The following is a 19,670-nucleotide window of genomic DNA, read 5'->3' on the forward strand; positions in this document are numbered from 1 at the left end:
AGGCAGTGTGGAGGTTCCTCAAAAAATTACGAATAGAATTACCATATGACCCAGCAATCCCTCTACTGGGTATCTACCCAAAAAATCTGAAAACATTTATATATAGACACGTGTGCTCCAATGTTCATTGCAGCTTTGTTTACGGTGGCCAAGACATGGAAACAACCAAAATGTCCTTCTATAGATAAATGGATAAAGAAGTTGTGGTATATATACACAATGGAATACTATTCGGCGGTAAGAAAAGATGAAATAGGAACATTTGTGACAACATGGATGGATCTTGAGAGTATAATGCTAAGTGAAATAAGTCAGACAGAAAAAGTAGAGAACCATATGATTTCACTGATATGTGGTATATAAACCAAAAACAACAAAAGAACAAGACAAACCAATGAGAAACAAAAACTCATAGACACAGACAATAGTTTAGTGGTTACCAGAGGGTAAGGGGGGAGGGAAGTGGGAGATGAGGGTAAGGGGGATCAAATATATGGTGATGGAAGGAGAACTGACTGGGTGGTGAACACACAATGGGATTTATAGATGATGTAATGCAGAATTGTACACCTGAAATCTATGTAATTTTACTAACAATTGTCACCCCAATAAATTAAAAAAAAAAGAAATGATAAAATTAAAGAAGACCTAAATTAACGGAATATGTTCATGAATAGGAAGACTTAGCATTAAAATGTCAATAAAATCATGGGGCAGCTGGTTGACTCAGTTGGTTAGAAAGGGTGCTCTTAACAAGGTTGCTGGTTCGATTCCCACATGGGATGGTGGGCTGTGCCCCCCGCCCACCCGCAACTAGATTGAAAATGACAACTGGACTTGGAGCTGAGCTGCGCCCTCCACAACTAGATTGAAGGACAACAACTGGACTTGGAGCTGATGGATCCTGGAAAAAAAACACACTGTTACACAATAAAATAAAATAAATAAATAAATAAATGTCAATAAAAACAAAGTGGTCTACAGACTCAATGCAATCTGTATCAAAATTCTATTTCATTTTCACAGAAATGGAAAAGTTGATCCTCAAATTCATGTGGAATTGCAAGGAGTCCTACCTATATAGCCAAAACAATCTTCAAAAAGAATAAAGTTGGAGGACTCACAGTTCTCAACTTTGAAACTTACTACAAAACTACAGTAACACACAATCTTTTATACCTGTGGCTTTTAGTAATTTTTGAACTCAATAAATATGTCCTCAAAATTTTTTTTCCCTATTCAAGGTCGTTTTGTCTATTTTGGGACCTTTACATTTCCATATGAATTTTAGGATCAGTTTGTCCATTTCTGCCAAAGAGGCACTGGGATTTGGGTAAGAATCACATTGAGTCTATAGATAAGATTGCGGAATAGTGATATCTTAACAATATTAAGAGTCTGCGAATCCAAGGACATTGGATGTCTTAGATCTTTAATAATTCTTTTCAACAACGTTTTACAGTTTTCAGTGTACGTATCTTGTACATTTTTGTTAAATTTATTCCTAAGTATTTTATTCTCTTTGATGCTATTTTAAATAGAATTTTTATTTTTAACTCTTTTTTCAGCTTTATTGAGATATAATTGACATATAATGGAATTGTTTTCTTATCATCATTTTCAGAAGGTTCATGATTAGATATAGAAATATAATTGATTTTTGTAAAATGGTCTTGTATCCTGCAACCTTGCTAACCTCATTTATTTGTTCTAGTACTTTTGTTGTGGATTCCTCAGGATTTTTTTTATATATAAGATCATGTCATCTACAAATACAGGTAGTTTTACTCCTTCCCTTCCAATCTAGTAGATGTCACTTGCTTCTTTTTATTGCCTAAACGTCCTGTTTGTTTTTGTTTTTAACATGGGACAGTGCAGTGTTTTTAAAAACTGATAGGAAAGAGGTAGTGTGGGGGTGGTAATCAGTGGAATAAGGTCTCTAAGGAAACAAAAAGGAATAGCCTTCAGAATACAGATGCAAGGATTAACCTTAGCAAGAGAGGTTTAACATTTTAATTGTAACAGAGGCAATAGATGGGAGTGTCCGGCCAAATGAAGCCTTCAGTATCTTCTAATAAAATCCCTTGCTTTCAGGAGATTTTAGGAAGATCTGACGAGACTAAAGAAGATCTGACATAGACACTGTGGAGAGAATTGGAGAGAGAGAGAGAGAGAGACGAAAAAGGAGGGAGTGAGGGAAGGAGGGAGGAAGGGAGGGCAAACAAGAGCACACTGGATAATGTAAATCAGGCAAAGCAGCACTAAGGTTAAAGATCTTAAATCCAGGAGGTTGAAACCTTTGTCCAGCAACTGTAAGAAAGATGGTTGGACTGCTTCACGGTTGGAGTTTTGCTAACTAGTAATACAGAAGAGAAAGGAATAGAGGTGTGAAACAGCATGATTTGTGTACAGAAATATAACAGTGCAATAAGAAATGAGATCCGAGAAGTAAGCAGGAAACACATTCTTTCATTGATTCAGCAAATATTTATTGAGTGCTTACTATGTTTTACCAAGCAGTTTTCTAGATGCTAGGGATACATACGGAATAGAATCAAGTCCCTCCTTTCGTGGAACTTACGTTTTGATGGAGAAGACAGATTACAAACACATACAATACTGGATAGTAATATGTGTTCATTATAAAATTGAAAGAAAAATGAGAAAAGTACTAAGAAAAAACATTACTAATCCTAATGGAAAAAAGTAAAACAATTTACTTTCTTCCATTATTTTTTCTGTGCAGTTTTGTTTTTATATGATTATAATCATATTACATTTGTTCCTACTATTTTCAAGTTTGAGAAACCTTTTGTGACAATTTAAAAAATTGCATAGAGAGCTACAGGATAAGTCACAATTTTCGAATGTTGATTAAGGAAAATATGGTCAAACTAATAGTACTTCAGTAACATGTTGAAGTGAATTTATATTTTACTAATCAATCCTCATCCACATATATAGGTAAGATATCTTTCATTTAATCTAAGATTAAAGGTTGAGAAACCACTATTTATAAATTTCTATACTTTGTTTTTTTCACTTCACCTTAAACTTCAAGTATTTACCCCATATTATTATAAGCTATATCTAAATAGTTTAATAGCTATATAATAGTCCATTGAGTGGAAACACTATAAATTACTTATCTATTCCCTCATTGTCAAATAGATTGTCTTCACTTATTACTGATAAATGGTATCACAATAAATATATATTTTAATTACTTTCTAGTTCTGCTTCTAGGATAACCATTTGGCTCTTATTGAACTAACCCTCTAGCAGATAAAAACTCTAAATTCTGGGTAAAACATAAAAAATAACTATCTTAAAGCCAGAGAGGGACCAACAGAGTCACACTGGATTAGCCATGTGACTTTTCCATTTTCTATGGCTTTTAGCTAGAAGGAAGGCACCAGTGTGTGCTATGCAGGGTGCTAACACTCCCACAGAAAAAAACACCACCACCACACTCTTACTGGCTTAAAGAACTAGATGACAAGAGTTTAGAACAAACTGAAAAGGGACGAAATTGGAAGAAGGAGAGATGCAGACAAGGGAAATCCCAAATTTTGTATAAACTGTCTGGATCTTTGACTGACTCCCGAAACACACATGATGTGGCAGACTTTCAGCATCCCAGATAAGGATAAAAAATTTTTTTAACTAAATTAAGATTTGAGTTGCTACTCCACCACAGGAAAGATAGAGTTTGCAGTCAGAGTCCAATGAAGTTAAGTGTCTACTTAAACAAAAAGAACAACACTCTTTGGGCAAATATAAAACATCCAGAGTCTTTACACAATGTGCAGGATATATCTGAAATTATTTGCCATATGAAGAAATAGGGAAACAGGACCCATTCTCGAGGGAAAAGGCAATCAATGAATTTGAGTCTGAGATGACCCAGATGTTGAAACCAACAGAGAAGGATTTTATAAAGCAGCTATTATAACTACACTTAGAATGTAAAGAAAAATACTTTCATAATGAACAAAAAGAAATTCTCGGTAGAGAAATAAAACCAAGTGGAAATTCTAAAACTGAAAAATTCAATATCTGAAATGAAAAATTCTTTAGCTAGAATAAACAGCAGAATGATAAATGAAAAAAAGCAAGTCAACTTGAAGAGAGATTAATCAAAAATTTCTAGTTTGAAGAACACAGAGGAAAAAGGTGGGGGGAAAAATGAACCAAACCTAAAGACTCGCTGAGCAATATCAAAAGATCTAACATACAAGCAAAACAAGAGGTAGGGGAAAAAAACAGCAGATATAATAGTCAAAACTTTCTTAAACTTGGTGAAAGACATAACTTTAGAAGTTCAGTGAACCCCAAGGACAATAAATACAAAGAAAACCAGATCTAGGCACATCACAGTCAAATGCTAAAAACCTGATTAAAAAGCATGGTTTATCTTCTTATATTTAAAATCATTTCCCTAATGCAGACTCTTAAAAGCTTCATTGCACGACCAAAGGAAATGAACATTTTCAAATTTCCTCACAGATATCGCCAAATGTTTTCCCAAAAGGAATTTCAGTGTGGCTGAAACATAGTGGGTACAAATAAGAGTGGCAGTAATAAGAAGAAAGATATATGTAGGGACATAATGTAGGATTCGGTAGGTAAGGAGTTTCAAACTTTATTCAAATTTAAATAGGAAGTAGTTGAAAAGGTTTTAGGCAGGGGAACGACCCAGTAACTGTACTTCTGAGTATTTATCTTAAGAAAATAAAAGAAACAAAAACTTAGCTGACTAAAAATATTCATCGTGATCCCAACATCTACTTGATATAAATAGGTATATATATGAGTCTATGCATGTGTGCACATATATATGATGGTATAAATATACACATGTCATATCTATAAAACAAACAACAAAAAAGACAAATATCCAGCAACAAGAAAATGGGAAATGTTTCATAAATTATGATTCATAAACACAATGAAATAGTATGAAGCTCTAAGAATGGTATTTATGAAGATCGTCAAAATAAGGAAAGTGTTTTTTGCTTTTAGTCAAAAAAGCAGAGGAGAAAATTATATGTATACTAGCTTTGTAATTATAAAACAAATATATGAATAATGAATGAAAAATAATAAAGAAGAAAAAGTTATGTTAGGTGGTAGAATTATTTTTTCTAATTTTCAAAATTTTCTATATTGCTACATCATTTCGATTAAATAAAATACCTTTCTACATCTTACTTCCAATACAATTCTCATCTTGGGCCTGCAATAAATATTAAATGAATTTCACCTATTGAAAAAATAATTAAAAGAAACCTCTTTTCCAAATCCTGTTGGTTTACTTAATCTGGCGTTCTTTCTGCAGCCAACAGTCAACAGCTCAAAGGGCAACATTTTTCTTTTTAAATAAATAGCTGTTTCTAAACCTGATTTCTCTAGGGTTTTTTTTTTTTGTGTGTGTGTGTGTGTGTGTGCCTGTTAAATGATTCTCTGCCTCAGTCTTCTCCATTTGTTCCATAAAATTAAACAAACTGAGGTTTTTATTCTATACCTAACTTTACTGGCCTTATTATTAATAATATATATTGATATTCATGGCTGATCTTTATGACTATATTTCTTACTCTTCAGATACCTAGTCTACCATCAAAGACAACCTCCCTAACCTAAACCCTTATTTTTTTCCTTTGTCTTCTATCTTTTGAAGGCTTTTCTTTCTATGTCACCCTTCCCCTTCATAACTTGGAATCGTCTCCCTTCTTATTTTCAAGATCATTACATCACTCCATTATTATCTCTGCCCCACTACTCAATATCACAGTTCTCCATTATCTACCCAGCTTTTGGTTCCCAGCAACTTCTCCTGACCTGAATATTACATTTTATTAGAGCAGAGAATCCCAACTTTGTGTTGTGAATAGGCTAGAGGTTACTAAGATACCGATCTCTCTCGTCAGCCTTTGGAACAGCCAAGAGAGCCCTGGGCAGTTGGAGCTCCTGGCTAGCTTTCCCCTGAACTTAAGTGGAGTCCTTTGTTTAGCCCTAGTGCATCTGATACATGTTATCACTTTCTATTTATGCCACAATATGAAAAAAAATATTCCGGACTTCAGTAAACATTTCTCCAAAGAAGATAAACAACTGACCAACACATACATCGCTAATCATTAGGGAAATGCAAATCAAAACTACAATGAGACACCACCTCGCACCCATTAAGATGAGGACTATTAAAAAAATTAAAGAACAGAAAATAACAAGTATTGGTGAGGATGTAGAGAAACTGGAACCCTCATGTACCGTTGGTGGGAATGTAAAATGGTATGGCTGCTGCAAAAATCAGAATGGTAATTCCTCAAAAAATTAGAAATAGAGTTACCATATGACCCAGCAATTCCGCTTCTAGGCATATACTCAAAACAATAAAAAGCAGCGTCTTGAGGAGATATCTGTACTCCCATGTTCACAGCAGCATTATTCACAATCGCTAAAACATAAAAGCAACCCATGTGTCTATCAACAGATGAATGGATAAGCAAAATGTGGTATAGGAGCCCCTCCTTATCCCAAGGAGACTATATTCCAAGACCCCCTAGTGGATGCGAAAGCATGGATTGTACCAAACCCTGTATATACTATGTGTTTTCCAATTCATACACACCTTTTCACTTAAAGGAAGTACTTTTAGGCTTCTTTGGTATATCTGGATTGCCAGCATCATTACTCGTGTGCTTTGGGGCCATTATTAAGTTTAAAAAGGGATTATTTGAACACAAGCACTGTGATACTGACAGTTGATACCAACAGTCAACCTCATAAGCAAGACAGCTACTACGAAGTAACTAAAAGACAGGGAATCTACAGTGTGGACACACTGGACAAAGGGATGATTCACATCCTACGTGGGACAGAGTGAAATTTCATCATGTTACTCAGAACAGCACGCAACTTAAAACTTACGAATTGTTCATTTCTGGAATTTTCCACTTAATATTTTTGGACCATGATTGACCATGGGTAACTGAAACCACACCACGAATAAGGTGGGATTACTATATATACATACCAATGGAATAGTATTCAACCTTGAAAAGGAAGGAAATTCTGACACATGCTACAACATGGATGAACCTTGAGGTCATTAGCTAAGTAAAAAAGCCAGTCACAAAAAGACAAACACTGTATGATTCCACAGTATATGAGATACCTAGAGTAATCAAAATGATAAAGACTGAAGGTAGAATGGTGGTTGCCAGGGCCTGGGGGGAGGAGAGAATGGAGAGTTAATTATCTAATGGGTATAGAGTCTTAGTTTTGCAAGATACAAAGAGTTATAGAGATGGATGGTGGTGATGGTTGTACAATATGAATGTACTTAATACCACTGAACTGTACACATAAAAATAGTTAAAGTAGTAAATTTTATGTTATGTGTATTTTACCACATTAAATAAAAAATTGAGAAGCATCAAGACTTGAAGTATCTCTTGAATTGCCTCAAAATACATGTTTAAACTCTCAATAATTCTATAGACCATTATTATTATTAAATCAGGCATTTGTATAGTGAAATACAAATTTCTCTAGTCTTCTCTCCAGAGTATATAGCTCATCTTAGACATAAACCCTTTGAGGTAGCTGATGTTTCTCCCATAGCTATTGGTACTGTAATGGCATACATTTTGCTCCTACCTTTTATTATGGAAAATTTCAAACACATACAAAGGAAGAGAGAAAGGAATAATGAAAGCTCATATAACTATCACTTAAACAATTAATCAACTCATAGACAATTTTGTTTTATCTATAATTTTACTCATTTTACTCTACTTCCCCCAGCGGATTATTTTGAAGCCAATCTCAGACATCATTCCATAACTCTCAGACTTCAACCATAAATATTCAGCGTGTTATCTATATATACTAAAGGATACTGTTATCTCTATATACTAAAAGATACACATTGAAAGACACTACCTGTGTCCTGCATATGTTCCTGCACTGGTGGGTCAGATTTCTGGTAGAAGCATTCCCCCAGTAAACCAAATATTAGACACAGGAATTCTAATACATTCATTAATTCTATTGTAGTGCTTTACAAGTTAAGCACTAGGAAGTAGAGCTCTCAAACAAGAAAATCAAGAAGAAAATGGCTTCGTTTCAATTATAATAGGATCATTGTTCAAGTATGGTCTTAAGAGACCTCTTAGGAAAGAGAGAAAAGTCACACACGCATACACACACTCTTCTCCATCTCTCATAGGTAGTTGACTTTCATATGATACAAGTTATTTGGTGTATGATAACACAACACGGTAATAGTATATAAGTATTATTATACATAAAGTATTATGTTTTAAAACAAATGCAATAAAACTAGCTCAATGTAGAAAATTTTTATTCAACTGTCCTTACCTTTTGTTGGACTGAGATTCTGATCTATAAATCCTCTTAGTTCTGCATTTGTGGAACTCAAACCAACCTGAATAAAATAGTTTTAAAAGTTAAAAAGAAGATCTTAAGTATTAATGATCATTTAATAACCTATTTTATATCTTCCACCAGAGGTCCATATCAAATATTAATACAGCCACACAAAAATGTATTAATTGTATCAACTATAGGAGTAGGATTAAAAAGAAAATGTTGCCATATTGCTTGACATGGGAAAATATGAATTGTCCAGATTACAAAAATTAATAAAATGTTACTTATGAGCAGAACTTAGGTCTACGCATTTTACTGTTTTTTAAAAAAGTTATGTAGCTGCCATGAAGTTGCCAATAGCTATACCAAAATTTCACCCTCACTGCTGCCCTTAACTTTTACTATTTAAAATCACTGCCTATAATGCTTTTCAACATTATGACATGTAATGGATCAAATAAAGACCATTAATACCACAATGCAGAGGTGAGCTCCACTGGCTCAAGTCCCACTGCTCAGATTCATACTCTGGCTCATCAAGACTACTCTGTGTGTGTCCGTAGTCGAGTCATATAAGCAAGCTCTCTATACCTCACACTCCTCATCTGTAAATTGGAGAGTGCTAGAAGTACGCACCAATTCAGGTAGTTAGAAACATTAAGTAAGATATAGGTTGGTGCAAAGTAATTGCGGTTTTTGCAATTGTTTTTAATCTTTTAAACAGCAATTACTTTTGCACCAACCTAATAATTCATGTAAAGCATACAGCACGTGCTTGGCATGTGTTAACATTCATTATTATTAGTATGATACTTGAGGGACTACCTATAGCAAGTGTGCTTATAAATGCACATTTAGACACTTTATTTCATTTAATGTGCTGCCCACTGGACTACCTGGAATCAGAGCTGAATATGGTAGTATCATCAAACAGTTTTTAAAATTTATCGTAAAGTCAGGAGGAAAAAAAAACCTCTCCATTTTTAAAAACTTGACACAAAGCAAGCATCTAATCAATGATTCTACTATTACTATTATATTATTGCATTAATCCATGTAGATTTGTAATCTTGACACATTGCTAATTTGGTAGTCAAAATATCTTTGCAAAGTACTGCTACACTGAAAGGATTTTAAAGCATGCAAAGCTTTATAATTTTATAACTGTACACTTGTCTTATGTTGGTAAACTTACTGCTTTAACATATATATTCTACATATATATATTCTACATATATATATTCATATATATTCTACATATGCACTAACTTGATACTTTACAATTGCATAATGTAAGAGCTAATTATTTCATTATTTGTTCATTCAAATGCTCTGCTAATAGCTGGTTTTTTTTGTCAAGAGCTATGTTACCAGAAATATTTCTACATATCATTTACATTATGGAAAAGTAATAGGTTAGCATCAAATGCAAACCTATCTTTAGCATCTAATATTAAATTTTTATGACAGCAGCTGAGATAAAGACATCTAAAACATAGCTTCTTAATTCTACAGAGATAATGGTGTAGATACTTAATTCTGTCTAGCTTCTTACAAATATTCTGTTAGAAGCAAAGTAAAGCCTTTCCAACAAATTGCCACTGCATGGATCTCCAGAGTTGTTCCCAAATATTAATGTTAAGTGTTTAATCTGTAAATGCCAAGAGTTTACTGTGGCATCACTAATATGCCTCCATTTTTTAAACTCTTCTGCTATAAAAAGAAGAGAAACACGAAACTTCTGTTGATGTTCTAGTGTAAAAAGAAAGTAAAGAAGGCAAAGACAGTCTTTAATATATTCCATGCTTAATACAATGTGACCGTGTAGTACATTTATTATAATAACTTCAAAAGCATCAGTTTATACCTTTTTGTTATTATACAAAGATAACGGCAAAAACCTCAACTAAAACCACATCTTCACAGTGGAGAGTTCACAGTTACTGGGTTACAGTTATGTTTAAACACCTGCTCTTAATGTCCAACTTCTGCAGAGTGAAGCAGCAAACGAATTTGGAAACTTTTTAAGCAGCTGTACACCTGCACCTTAATAACCAACAAATTATACTTTAAAAAGATAAATTGGTCTCATACCATATGAGACCAATATGGTATGTTAATCTTGGTCTCATAGATGGAGGGAAAGTGTTTGTATTTAGAACTTCCATAAATACTACGAAAATTTATTTAATGAAACCTAAAAATGAATTAATTTCTGCTTTCATAAACACTTCACAGTTTAAAGATTCAAAAAAAAAGTAGATTCAGAATAGAAAAAGTTGGCTAGGAAAGGCATTTAAAAACATCAGCTATTCTTTCCTTATTCTAACGATTTAAAAACAATTTAATAATAATGTTTCACAGAGCAAGGGGAAAAAAGAAAACTCATTTTATGTAAAATTTTTCACCTAATAAGGTCCTGAGAAAAGTTTTCTATCAGGATGTTCAAACATGGTGCACATACGATAAGCAGTCACTAAATGTCTATTGAATAAAAACTATCCAATCCAATTCTTAAAGATCAAACTATATTCTCTAGTAACACCATTATAATTTCATTGATATTTAACATACCCGACTGACATAACTGAAAGGAAACAAAATTCAGACTGAGACAATTTGTGCTCCAAGTTCAGCTCACAAGCAAGGTGAGGTGATCTTGGAACCGTCACTGCCAAAGGGGGGTGACAATACAAATGTGCAGCAAACTCAGAGCTCCTTGGATCAAATTAAATAATTATGTGAGCAGGTCTGTTATTCAAATGACAATGGCTTTTAACACTTTGACAATGACACAGACAACTCATAAAAGAGAAATGCAAATGACCAATAAACAGAATACCGGTTTGACCTAATTAGTAGTCAGAGAAATGTAATAAATCACATGCCAGATTAGCAAAGATTTAAAATATATATATATGGAAATGGCATTCTCATACACCACTGATGAATACACAAATTGGTACAATCTTTCTGAAATGCAATTTAGCAACATGAATCAAAAGCCCCCCAAAAGCACACACCCTTTGAGCCAGTAATTTCATAAGATTTTGCCTCACAGAAACAATCCAATAAGTAAAAATAAACCAAAAATGTAAAAAGAAAAAAAATGGAAATAGCTTAATTGTCAATATTAGGAAACTGGTGTAATGTCCATACAATAAATAGGTAACACAAAACAGCCATTTAAAATGATGCTGCAAAGATATCAAGACAAGAAAAGACAGTCATCATTCAGATTAAGCTAAATAGGTTACCAAATGGTATGATCTTATTTTTGTTAAAAAATGTGTAAATGCATATATTTGGTATACATATACATACATACATACACATATATGTGTGTGTGTGTGTGTGTGTATATATATATATTTTTTTTTCCTGTGTGTATACCAAATGTCTTCTTAGGCAAAATTTTGCTGATAATCTCGAGGCTAGTTTGTTTTCTTCATCCGTAATGAGTATTATGGCTTATGTATTTTTTCAAAGATGCTTTGACAAAGCAAAAAAACTGCACCTCAAGTTTACTTTCAAATTCTTTATTGCATACTGAGTAAGCTTAGGTTAGAACACACCTGCATTTTGGATCTAGGAAGAGAATCATGGGATACTAGATGCTATTTGATAACAATTTTATCCCAGACATGATGAATATATTGCCAGCTCTGCAGAACTTCCTTTTATAAAATGATACGTCCCACAATCCATGTAGTTATGGTAGGGCTGTTAGTCTTAGCACCTCAGTTGTGCCATGGCAGCAGTAGACCCTGACCCAGACCTGGCCATTTATGGTACCCTACTACCTTCTCCACATAGGTTTGTCTAAGCATGTGGGCCAAGCATGGTCAATCAAAGCCTCTCCATGGAATCTGAAATATAAATGCTAAATAAGAACACTTCCTTCTCTTCTGAGATAAAACATTCTAAGGCCAATGTAAGCTGTTATGCCACTATATAGGAGCAAGGGATGGAAATAGAGAAAAAGCCAATCATCTTGCTGTTCCTTGAACAACCACACTTTCTCCTGCCTCTACCTGGAATGCTCTTTGCCCAGATAGACCCGTGGCTGGCTGCTTCTTGGATTGAGACTCAAGAGCACTGCTCTGTCTAAATGTCATTTCCTGAGACAGTTCTCTTCTGAGCACATAGTTGAAGGAGCGCTCCCTCATCCCCATCACTCTCTCCTATTACCCTGTTTTATTTTTCTTCATAACAGTTACCATTACCTGACATTATATAATTATTTATTGTCTTCTCTCACTACACGATAAGCCCCAGAATCCTAGAACAGTGCTGGGCACATATAGTATATGTGGGAGAAAGGAGAAGGCAAAGAGGAGAATGAATTAATTATGGCATTGTAAGCTGGTATAATCCTTTTAGTGAGTATCTTGAAAAAAACATATTAAAAGTCACAAAATCATTCTTATCTACTGCAGAATGGCTAGCAAGCTTGGCCGGATATTTTCAGATGGCCTATTTTAATTCTTTCCCACATGCTTCAGCGCAGTCTGAGGCTGGATCTCTCCAGGTTCCTAACTCTAGAGTAGCAGAAGAGGGTCAGCTCATCACTTGTCTCTCTCCCCCGAGGTTGCTATAGCAGAAGGAAAAACATGTTGCTCATTGTTTGATTTCTTCCAAATATACAGACAAAATAATGGGAGTAGAATTGACACTGGTTCAAATACTTAATAGTATTTGAACCAGTGTTAATTCTGGAAACAACTTTTCCATCAGGAAACAACTTTTATTATAGCAAACTGTATCTATGGCTAAGATTACATTTGATTCCAGATACAATATACAAGCCACAATATAGTTGCTATTTTAACGTTAACCATCTTGTTGCTTAGGATAACTTTTACATCCCCTTTTTTTCTAAAGGAGAGAAAAATCAAGGTAATAATATCCTACAAGATAATTCCCAATACACAGACTAAAATTTTGCTGCTTCTTTTCTCCAAACAGCACTTTAACAAATACGTATACAGAGTCTTAGATTAAAGCAGACTATGCCTGATAATTTATCCTAACAAAATTAATTAAATGTTAATGAAGCATAATCTACATCTGCTTATAGCTACTAATGCATGTTAAAAGCAAGGTTAATAACAGGAAAACAGAGTTAAGTAATAAGGGTTTCTTTTTCTTAAATAAAAAAAAAATGCTATTCTTTAGATGTATACGGGGTTGTGTTTAGAACTATTTGTCTGGCTCACAGGGAGACCTTTTTACTCAACATAATGCTTCCTTCTCCTGGTCACAAATAATCAAACCACTAGTGGATATGAGACTTGAGCAGTGCCAGGGGTCCTTCCCAAGCAGTCTGAAATTGGAGCTGACATAGGCAGACAATCTGTGAGGCTGCCTCCCTCTCTCCCTCCCTCCCTCCCTGAACAGGCTAGTTCTGTAACGTGTATGAGTAGATCGAGATGCTGACTGGAAAACTGAGGACGATGATTTGCAGAGAGACAGAGTAATGAAGTAGATGCACAGAGACAAGTAGAGATGAGAAATGGAAACCAAATACTGCCTCAAATCCTGGTAGATTTCAAGTTCCTGGACCCAGATCTTTCTGAGAGCCCACTACATTCCTACTCTTGAATTCCTTGAGACATCCCTGTATCTTTATAATAAATTCCCTTTTTGTTTAAGGTATTCTAAGCTTGTTTCTGTAAACTGTAATCAAAGATTCCAACATAATAATCTGGAAACAGTAATTATAGTAAGTTATTTCCCTCTATGTTTTAGTGTTTATTTTCTGGCATAATCCTTCACCATAACTGGAAACAAATCCACTAATACAGAGTAACAATAAGAATGTAACTTGAAAGGAAGTAGATTCAGAAATGATAGTCTCCAACAAAAGAAATAATTGAGTAACTTCTCCCAAACATCCAAGGTCTAATGTCCCCTAGGAATAATGTCATGGAGGCTAGCAAACATCTGAGTACACACATTGCCCTGAGTAAATCCAAAAGAAAAAAACTAAGCCAAAGAAAATAGTGAATTTTTTCATTAAGGCCAAGGAACTCTCTAGCAAGTACTAAAACAAATTTATTACAGTACCCAACAAAGGAGCAGGGTGGGAAACTTTATAGAAATAGCAATTTTGCAGCTGTTGAGAAGGAGCAAATTGGCAGCAATTTATAAGAATGCTACCATGCCCATATGAGTACTATATTCAATAGCAGTAAAGTTTACTATCCATTCTTTGAATAAACAAGAACAATTATAAATTAATGCCAGCAAATTGAATTTAATTAATTGTAATGGTGAAAAAATATCTGTAGGAAAAAGTACAACCCACTTTAAAAATACATTTAAAAATGTACAAATACTTACATTTTTTGCCGTCATGTCAAATTATATTCGATTTAAAATTCTGTAAAGCCATTAAAAAACAAAAATAAAAAAACTTTGTCTTCAGTAATTCTTTAAAAGAACATCCTGTTAAAAAAGGAAAAAAGAGGGAATAATAATGTAATAATAATAATAACAGGCAACATTTACGTAATACTTACTATAGTAATCCTCATACCAAAACTATAAAATATACACCATTTTAAAGATAAAAATGAGGGTTTAGAGAGGTTAAATATTTTGACCAAATCAACTTAGTTAACTCAGCTAAGAAATGATAGAGCCTGGGCTTTGAAATATTATACTGTGTTGCTTTAGACAACCCATTGAAAGAACTGCCAAGGTTTCCAGGAGAAACAGCAAATTCCAGGGCTGGGCACGAAATGTACAAGATAAATCTAGAACATTTTATTGCACCTAAAGTAAGGAAAGGCTCAAAAAATGATGGCGACATATCAAAAGTATACAGGAGCCAGCTTAAAGGGCCTACAATTGGACAATTGAGCACCAAAGTATATACTGATAGTAACAGATTATAAGACTATAAACCCGTTGAATAAAATAATATTCCAGGAGCCCATACTGATATAAACAAATAATGAGGAAGAAGGGACAGCTCCTCTTTGCAATATAATGCCAACTAATAAATATAAAGAAATGATACAGTTTGAAACTCACAATTTGTTGTTTTATATAACTGATTAGGCAAGAATAATCACAGATGCTGAAACTAGTGGATGAGAGCCGGTGAGAAAAATGATATTTACATAGTCTTGAAATACCTCCTCACAAAATACGTATTTCAAATTTTACAGTGAAGAAACCTGACACACATCATTTTAGTCAAAATGATCAAAGCTACCAAGGGACCACCAACAATGGGACAAACCAACATCTGCATCTCCTCAAATGCACTGAATGGATAGAACAGTATTGCTTTAGAGGTATTTTCACCCAAAATGCATAATCTAACTCTAATTATGAGCAAAATAATCAGAGAAATTTAAATTGAGGGACATTCTATAAAATAATGGCTTGAACTCTTCAAAAATGTTAGTATTTCTTCAAAAATGTTAGTGGTATGGGGAAAAAAAAGAAGCCTCAGAAACATTCCAGATAAAAAAAAACTAAAGTCACATGAAAATTAAATTCAACCCATGATCCTGGATTGGCCTCCGGACCAAAAAAAAAAAAAAAAAAAAAATGCTATGAAGACCATTATTGGGGTGACTGGAGAAAATACAGTCCACAGACTGGATAATAGTATTGTTTCACTGTTACATTTCCTGCTTTTGATCACAGAATTGCGTTGTTTTGCTTTGTTTTTTTAAATAAGTGTCCTTGTTCTTAGGAAAAATACACCAAAATATTTAGGAGTGAAAAGGATGACAACAACTTACTTTCAAATGATGAAAAAATATATATATAATCTGTATACATAGAGAAAGTGGGAATTATAAAGCATATGTGCCAAATGTTGACAATTGGTGAATCTGGGTAATGGGTATTTAGGAGTTCTTTGCCCTATTTTTACAACTTTTCTCTTAAAATTGAATTTCAAAATTAAAACTTTAATAGGACATTCAACGGGAAGGATAAAATAAAACGCAATTAGAAAAGACCATTAAAAATAGGGGCTTGAAAAAAATGGAGGCTCCAAAATGTATTATATTCTAGAATTTGAATCCACAAGTAAAAGTTTGTGGAAAAAAGAGATGTTTTTACTTTTCAATAAAACACCGAGTTTATGCTTTTTCAATGATAAAGAAAACAAATTTAAAAATCCAAGTAAGACCTGAACTACAATTCTGATTTTCGCTTTCCCACTGCAGCTGCAGATTTGTTCACAAGGTCCATCATGACCTAATATGAAAATCAAGTTCCTACAGTTAACTGTTTTACATTCATCAATTATCTGTTATTTCCTCTTCAGTAGTATAAATATGAAATAAATAATAAAGCACAAGTTCCTGATATACCATTCATCAAACTACCTGACATACGAAAATTAAAACTAAGAATTTAAGGCTAAAATAAGTACTTCATTTTGAATGTTAATATTTTAACCACGCTTGATCTAATAGATCTACATAAACTTCTGTACCTAACAGATATGAAACATCTCTTTAAAAATCATATTTACAAAATTTGTCCTCATATAAAATCACCAAAGAAGTAGTAACAATTCAAAGAAGCAATATTATACAGCTTATGGCCTCTGATCACAACGTGATTAAATTAGGAATCAGCATTTTTTAAAAAACATTAAAAGTCATATATTTAGAAAATAAAAAATATTATTCCTCAAACAACCCATGAATTAAGGAAATTTGAAATATTTAGAACTGAATGACAATGAAAGTAATAAAACCTGTAATGTGCAATTCAAATAGTACTTAGAGGTCAATTTGTACTTCTTTTCATTCATTAAGCAACTTAAAAAGATCAGTGGGAGCTCAAAGGAAGAAGAAAAGAAAGAGCAAGAACTAATAGAAAAACAACAAAATAACACCTACTTCTAAGTGTCTAGCTTGAAGTACGCCTCTAATAAATAAAGCAGCATTGTTAGCAAAGTGGAAAGTGCACGGATTTTTTTTATAATTTAGGCTGTCTCAGCTCTGACATTTATTAGCTGTGTGACCTTGACCAAGTGCCTTAACCTCTTTGAGTTTCAGTGTCCTCATCTGAAAAATAGGTATACTGAGATTTTCAGGATTCTACTAGAAGTAAATGAGATACAATGGAAGTGACAAGTCACACAATGGAAGTGACCAAGTCAATGTGCCAAATGCCCTCCACATAAACACTGAATACTCCTAACCACAAAAAATTCAATTTTAAATATTTTTCAGATTACCTAATGATTACCTGATTTTTCAGATTACCTTCTGAAATGTAGTTATAAGGAAAAAACAATAGTCTTTTTCAAACAAAATACCTGTTAAATGTTAGAAACCTGCGATGTCTATTCAAAGCAGACATTGTTGCCTACCCAGTATCGTTTTCCTCTTCTTCCTTAGGAGAAGTTGTAGGTGGCAATGTGCACAACGAAAAATACTACATTCTCAGTCTCCCCCTCAGAGAGGCTGACCATATAATGGAATTCTAGCCAATGAAATATATGCAGACATTGTTGGGCTGGGCTACCAGATATGGCTAATAAATGTCCTTTTTCCCTTCTCCCCATTTCTTCATGTCCAGAGTAGGGTTACAATGGCTCGAGCTGCTTGTCTCCATGCATCTGCTTTATTACTATATTCAGTATTCAATAAGGCATTATTTTCCTAAGGGCTACTCTACTGAGTGGCATAACAGAGTGTTATTATTTCAGCACACCATAGCAATAGGGTACCAATAAAAACAGTGCCTAGTCACATCAATGAGCTTGACAAAACCAAACATAATTTTGTTTAATATTTCCTTTGTATCATCTCGCCAGAGCTAGCACAAACCAGAACCTCTAAATGTTACCAAAATGATAAATGTTTGAAAGAAAGCCAAAGTGCATGAGTTTCTCAAGCAAATTTACCTTAACATACCTGTGCCTCAATTTCTTCATCTGCAAAACAGTAATAGTATGTCTACTTAATTAAATGAGTCAAGACATGAAAAATTATTAAGATACTGCTGAGCACAAGGTTAGCACTCAAACAGTATTAGGGGATAAAGCAGTGCACTGATTTATGACAAATTAAGGTTTCTTCCTCCAAAATAAATAATACGTAATTCACATACAGAAGTGAAAAACACCACAGCATAAATCCTAAAACAAGAAAAAAGTGTTTTATGGTGGTTAAGAAAAACCCTCCTAAAATTAACAGGAACAGGCAATAACTTCATTCATTCATTTATTCATCCAGCAAACACTGAACACCGCCTATGTGTAAGGCACTGGAGACGTCCTAGTAGATGAGAGAACCAGTAAACATAAACCTTCAAATGTAAACTTAAATTACAAAAAATTACATTAAGATAAATGTTACAAAAAGAAATGGGATTGTGACAGAGAACTCGGCTTCATTCAATTAGAAACGAAGAAGTATGCTGTACTGGCTTTGACTGACAGCTTATAACCTTTTAATTTAAAAATATATACATTTCTAAGCATTTTTAAAGTTTTTGCCTTTCTTTTACATTGTCTTTAAGCTAAAAGTTATTTGCAATATATGATGACTTAAGCCAAGAGTCTAGAAAGTAAATAAACATGTCAGCAAATGTTTCAAGAAATTGCCATTTTTGGCAGTACTGCGATTCTCAAAAATAAACTGGTCATGTGCACTGATGCATTATGCTCTATCCAGACTCAACAATTGGACACTTCTTCCAGCCACCAAGTTTTCTGTGGTTAAAAAAATAAATCGGATTTCTTCTTCCACCTTCATGAACACATTATGTCAAGCTCAAAAAGTCAGTCTTTGTGACCCCACCATCTGCCATGATCTCTTGTCAGTTTCAGACAATGTAACTCCCACAGATGGTCTCGAAATGCAAGCCCTTTTCCTTTCCAATCACAATTTAGCAGCTCTGGCCACAAAGCCTTTTAAAATGGTACAACATTATTCAAAATACAAGGAAAAAACCAAAAATAATTATGAATAAGTATGTAGAGCTGACATCACTTGAGTCGGGGTCTGCAGACTTTTTTAACACTGCTGGAAAAGATGCTACTAAAAATTAAATTTCAGCAAAGGCAGCATATTTAAAGGAAGACATTACTAATTTTAAATACATGCTCATGTTTTAAAGTTTGTAAAATATACAAAACAATAATGTAAGAAACAAATATCAGCAATAATTCAACCTCTCAGAGTCAACTACAATAACTTTTGGCATAACTGCCTTCAGTATTCTCTTTCTGTACTCTAACTTTTGATAAGTGGTATTAATTAGAAGATGTTTCATAG

At 33.8% G+C, this 19,670-nt stretch overlaps 1 protein-coding gene across 5 annotated transcripts in view; it reads right to left on the reverse strand.

Moving 5' to 3' along the window:
• Positions 1-19,670, reverse strand: part of TFDP2 (transcription factor Dp-2) — a 149,182-nt gene that overhangs the window by 105,234 nt on the left and 24,278 nt on the right. For 3 of the 5 annotated variants that reach the window (XM_033132368.1, XM_033132366.1, XM_033132367.1), the window contains exons 2-3: positions 14,749-14,853; positions 8,392-8,458 (exon numbers count right to left, since the gene is read on the reverse strand). The exons of 1 other annotated variant lie outside the window; for it this stretch is intronic. In XM_033132368.1, coding sequence (XP_032988259.1) covers positions 8,392-8,458; positions 14,749-14,763 — 82 coding nt within the window. In that variant the 5' untranslated portion in view covers positions 14,764-14,853. Of the gene's footprint in view, positions 1-8,391; positions 8,459-14,748; positions 14,854-19,670 lie in introns of those variants that run through there. One more of the 5 variants, XM_033132373.1, reaches the window with a different exon arrangement.

This window comes from Rhinolophus ferrumequinum, chromosome 17, assembly GCF_004115265.2.
Source record: "Rhinolophus ferrumequinum isolate MPI-CBG mRhiFer1 chromosome 17, mRhiFer1_v1.p, whole genome shotgun sequence".
Lineage (NCBI taxonomy): Eukaryota > Metazoa > Chordata > Mammalia > Chiroptera > Rhinolophidae > Rhinolophus > Rhinolophus ferrumequinum.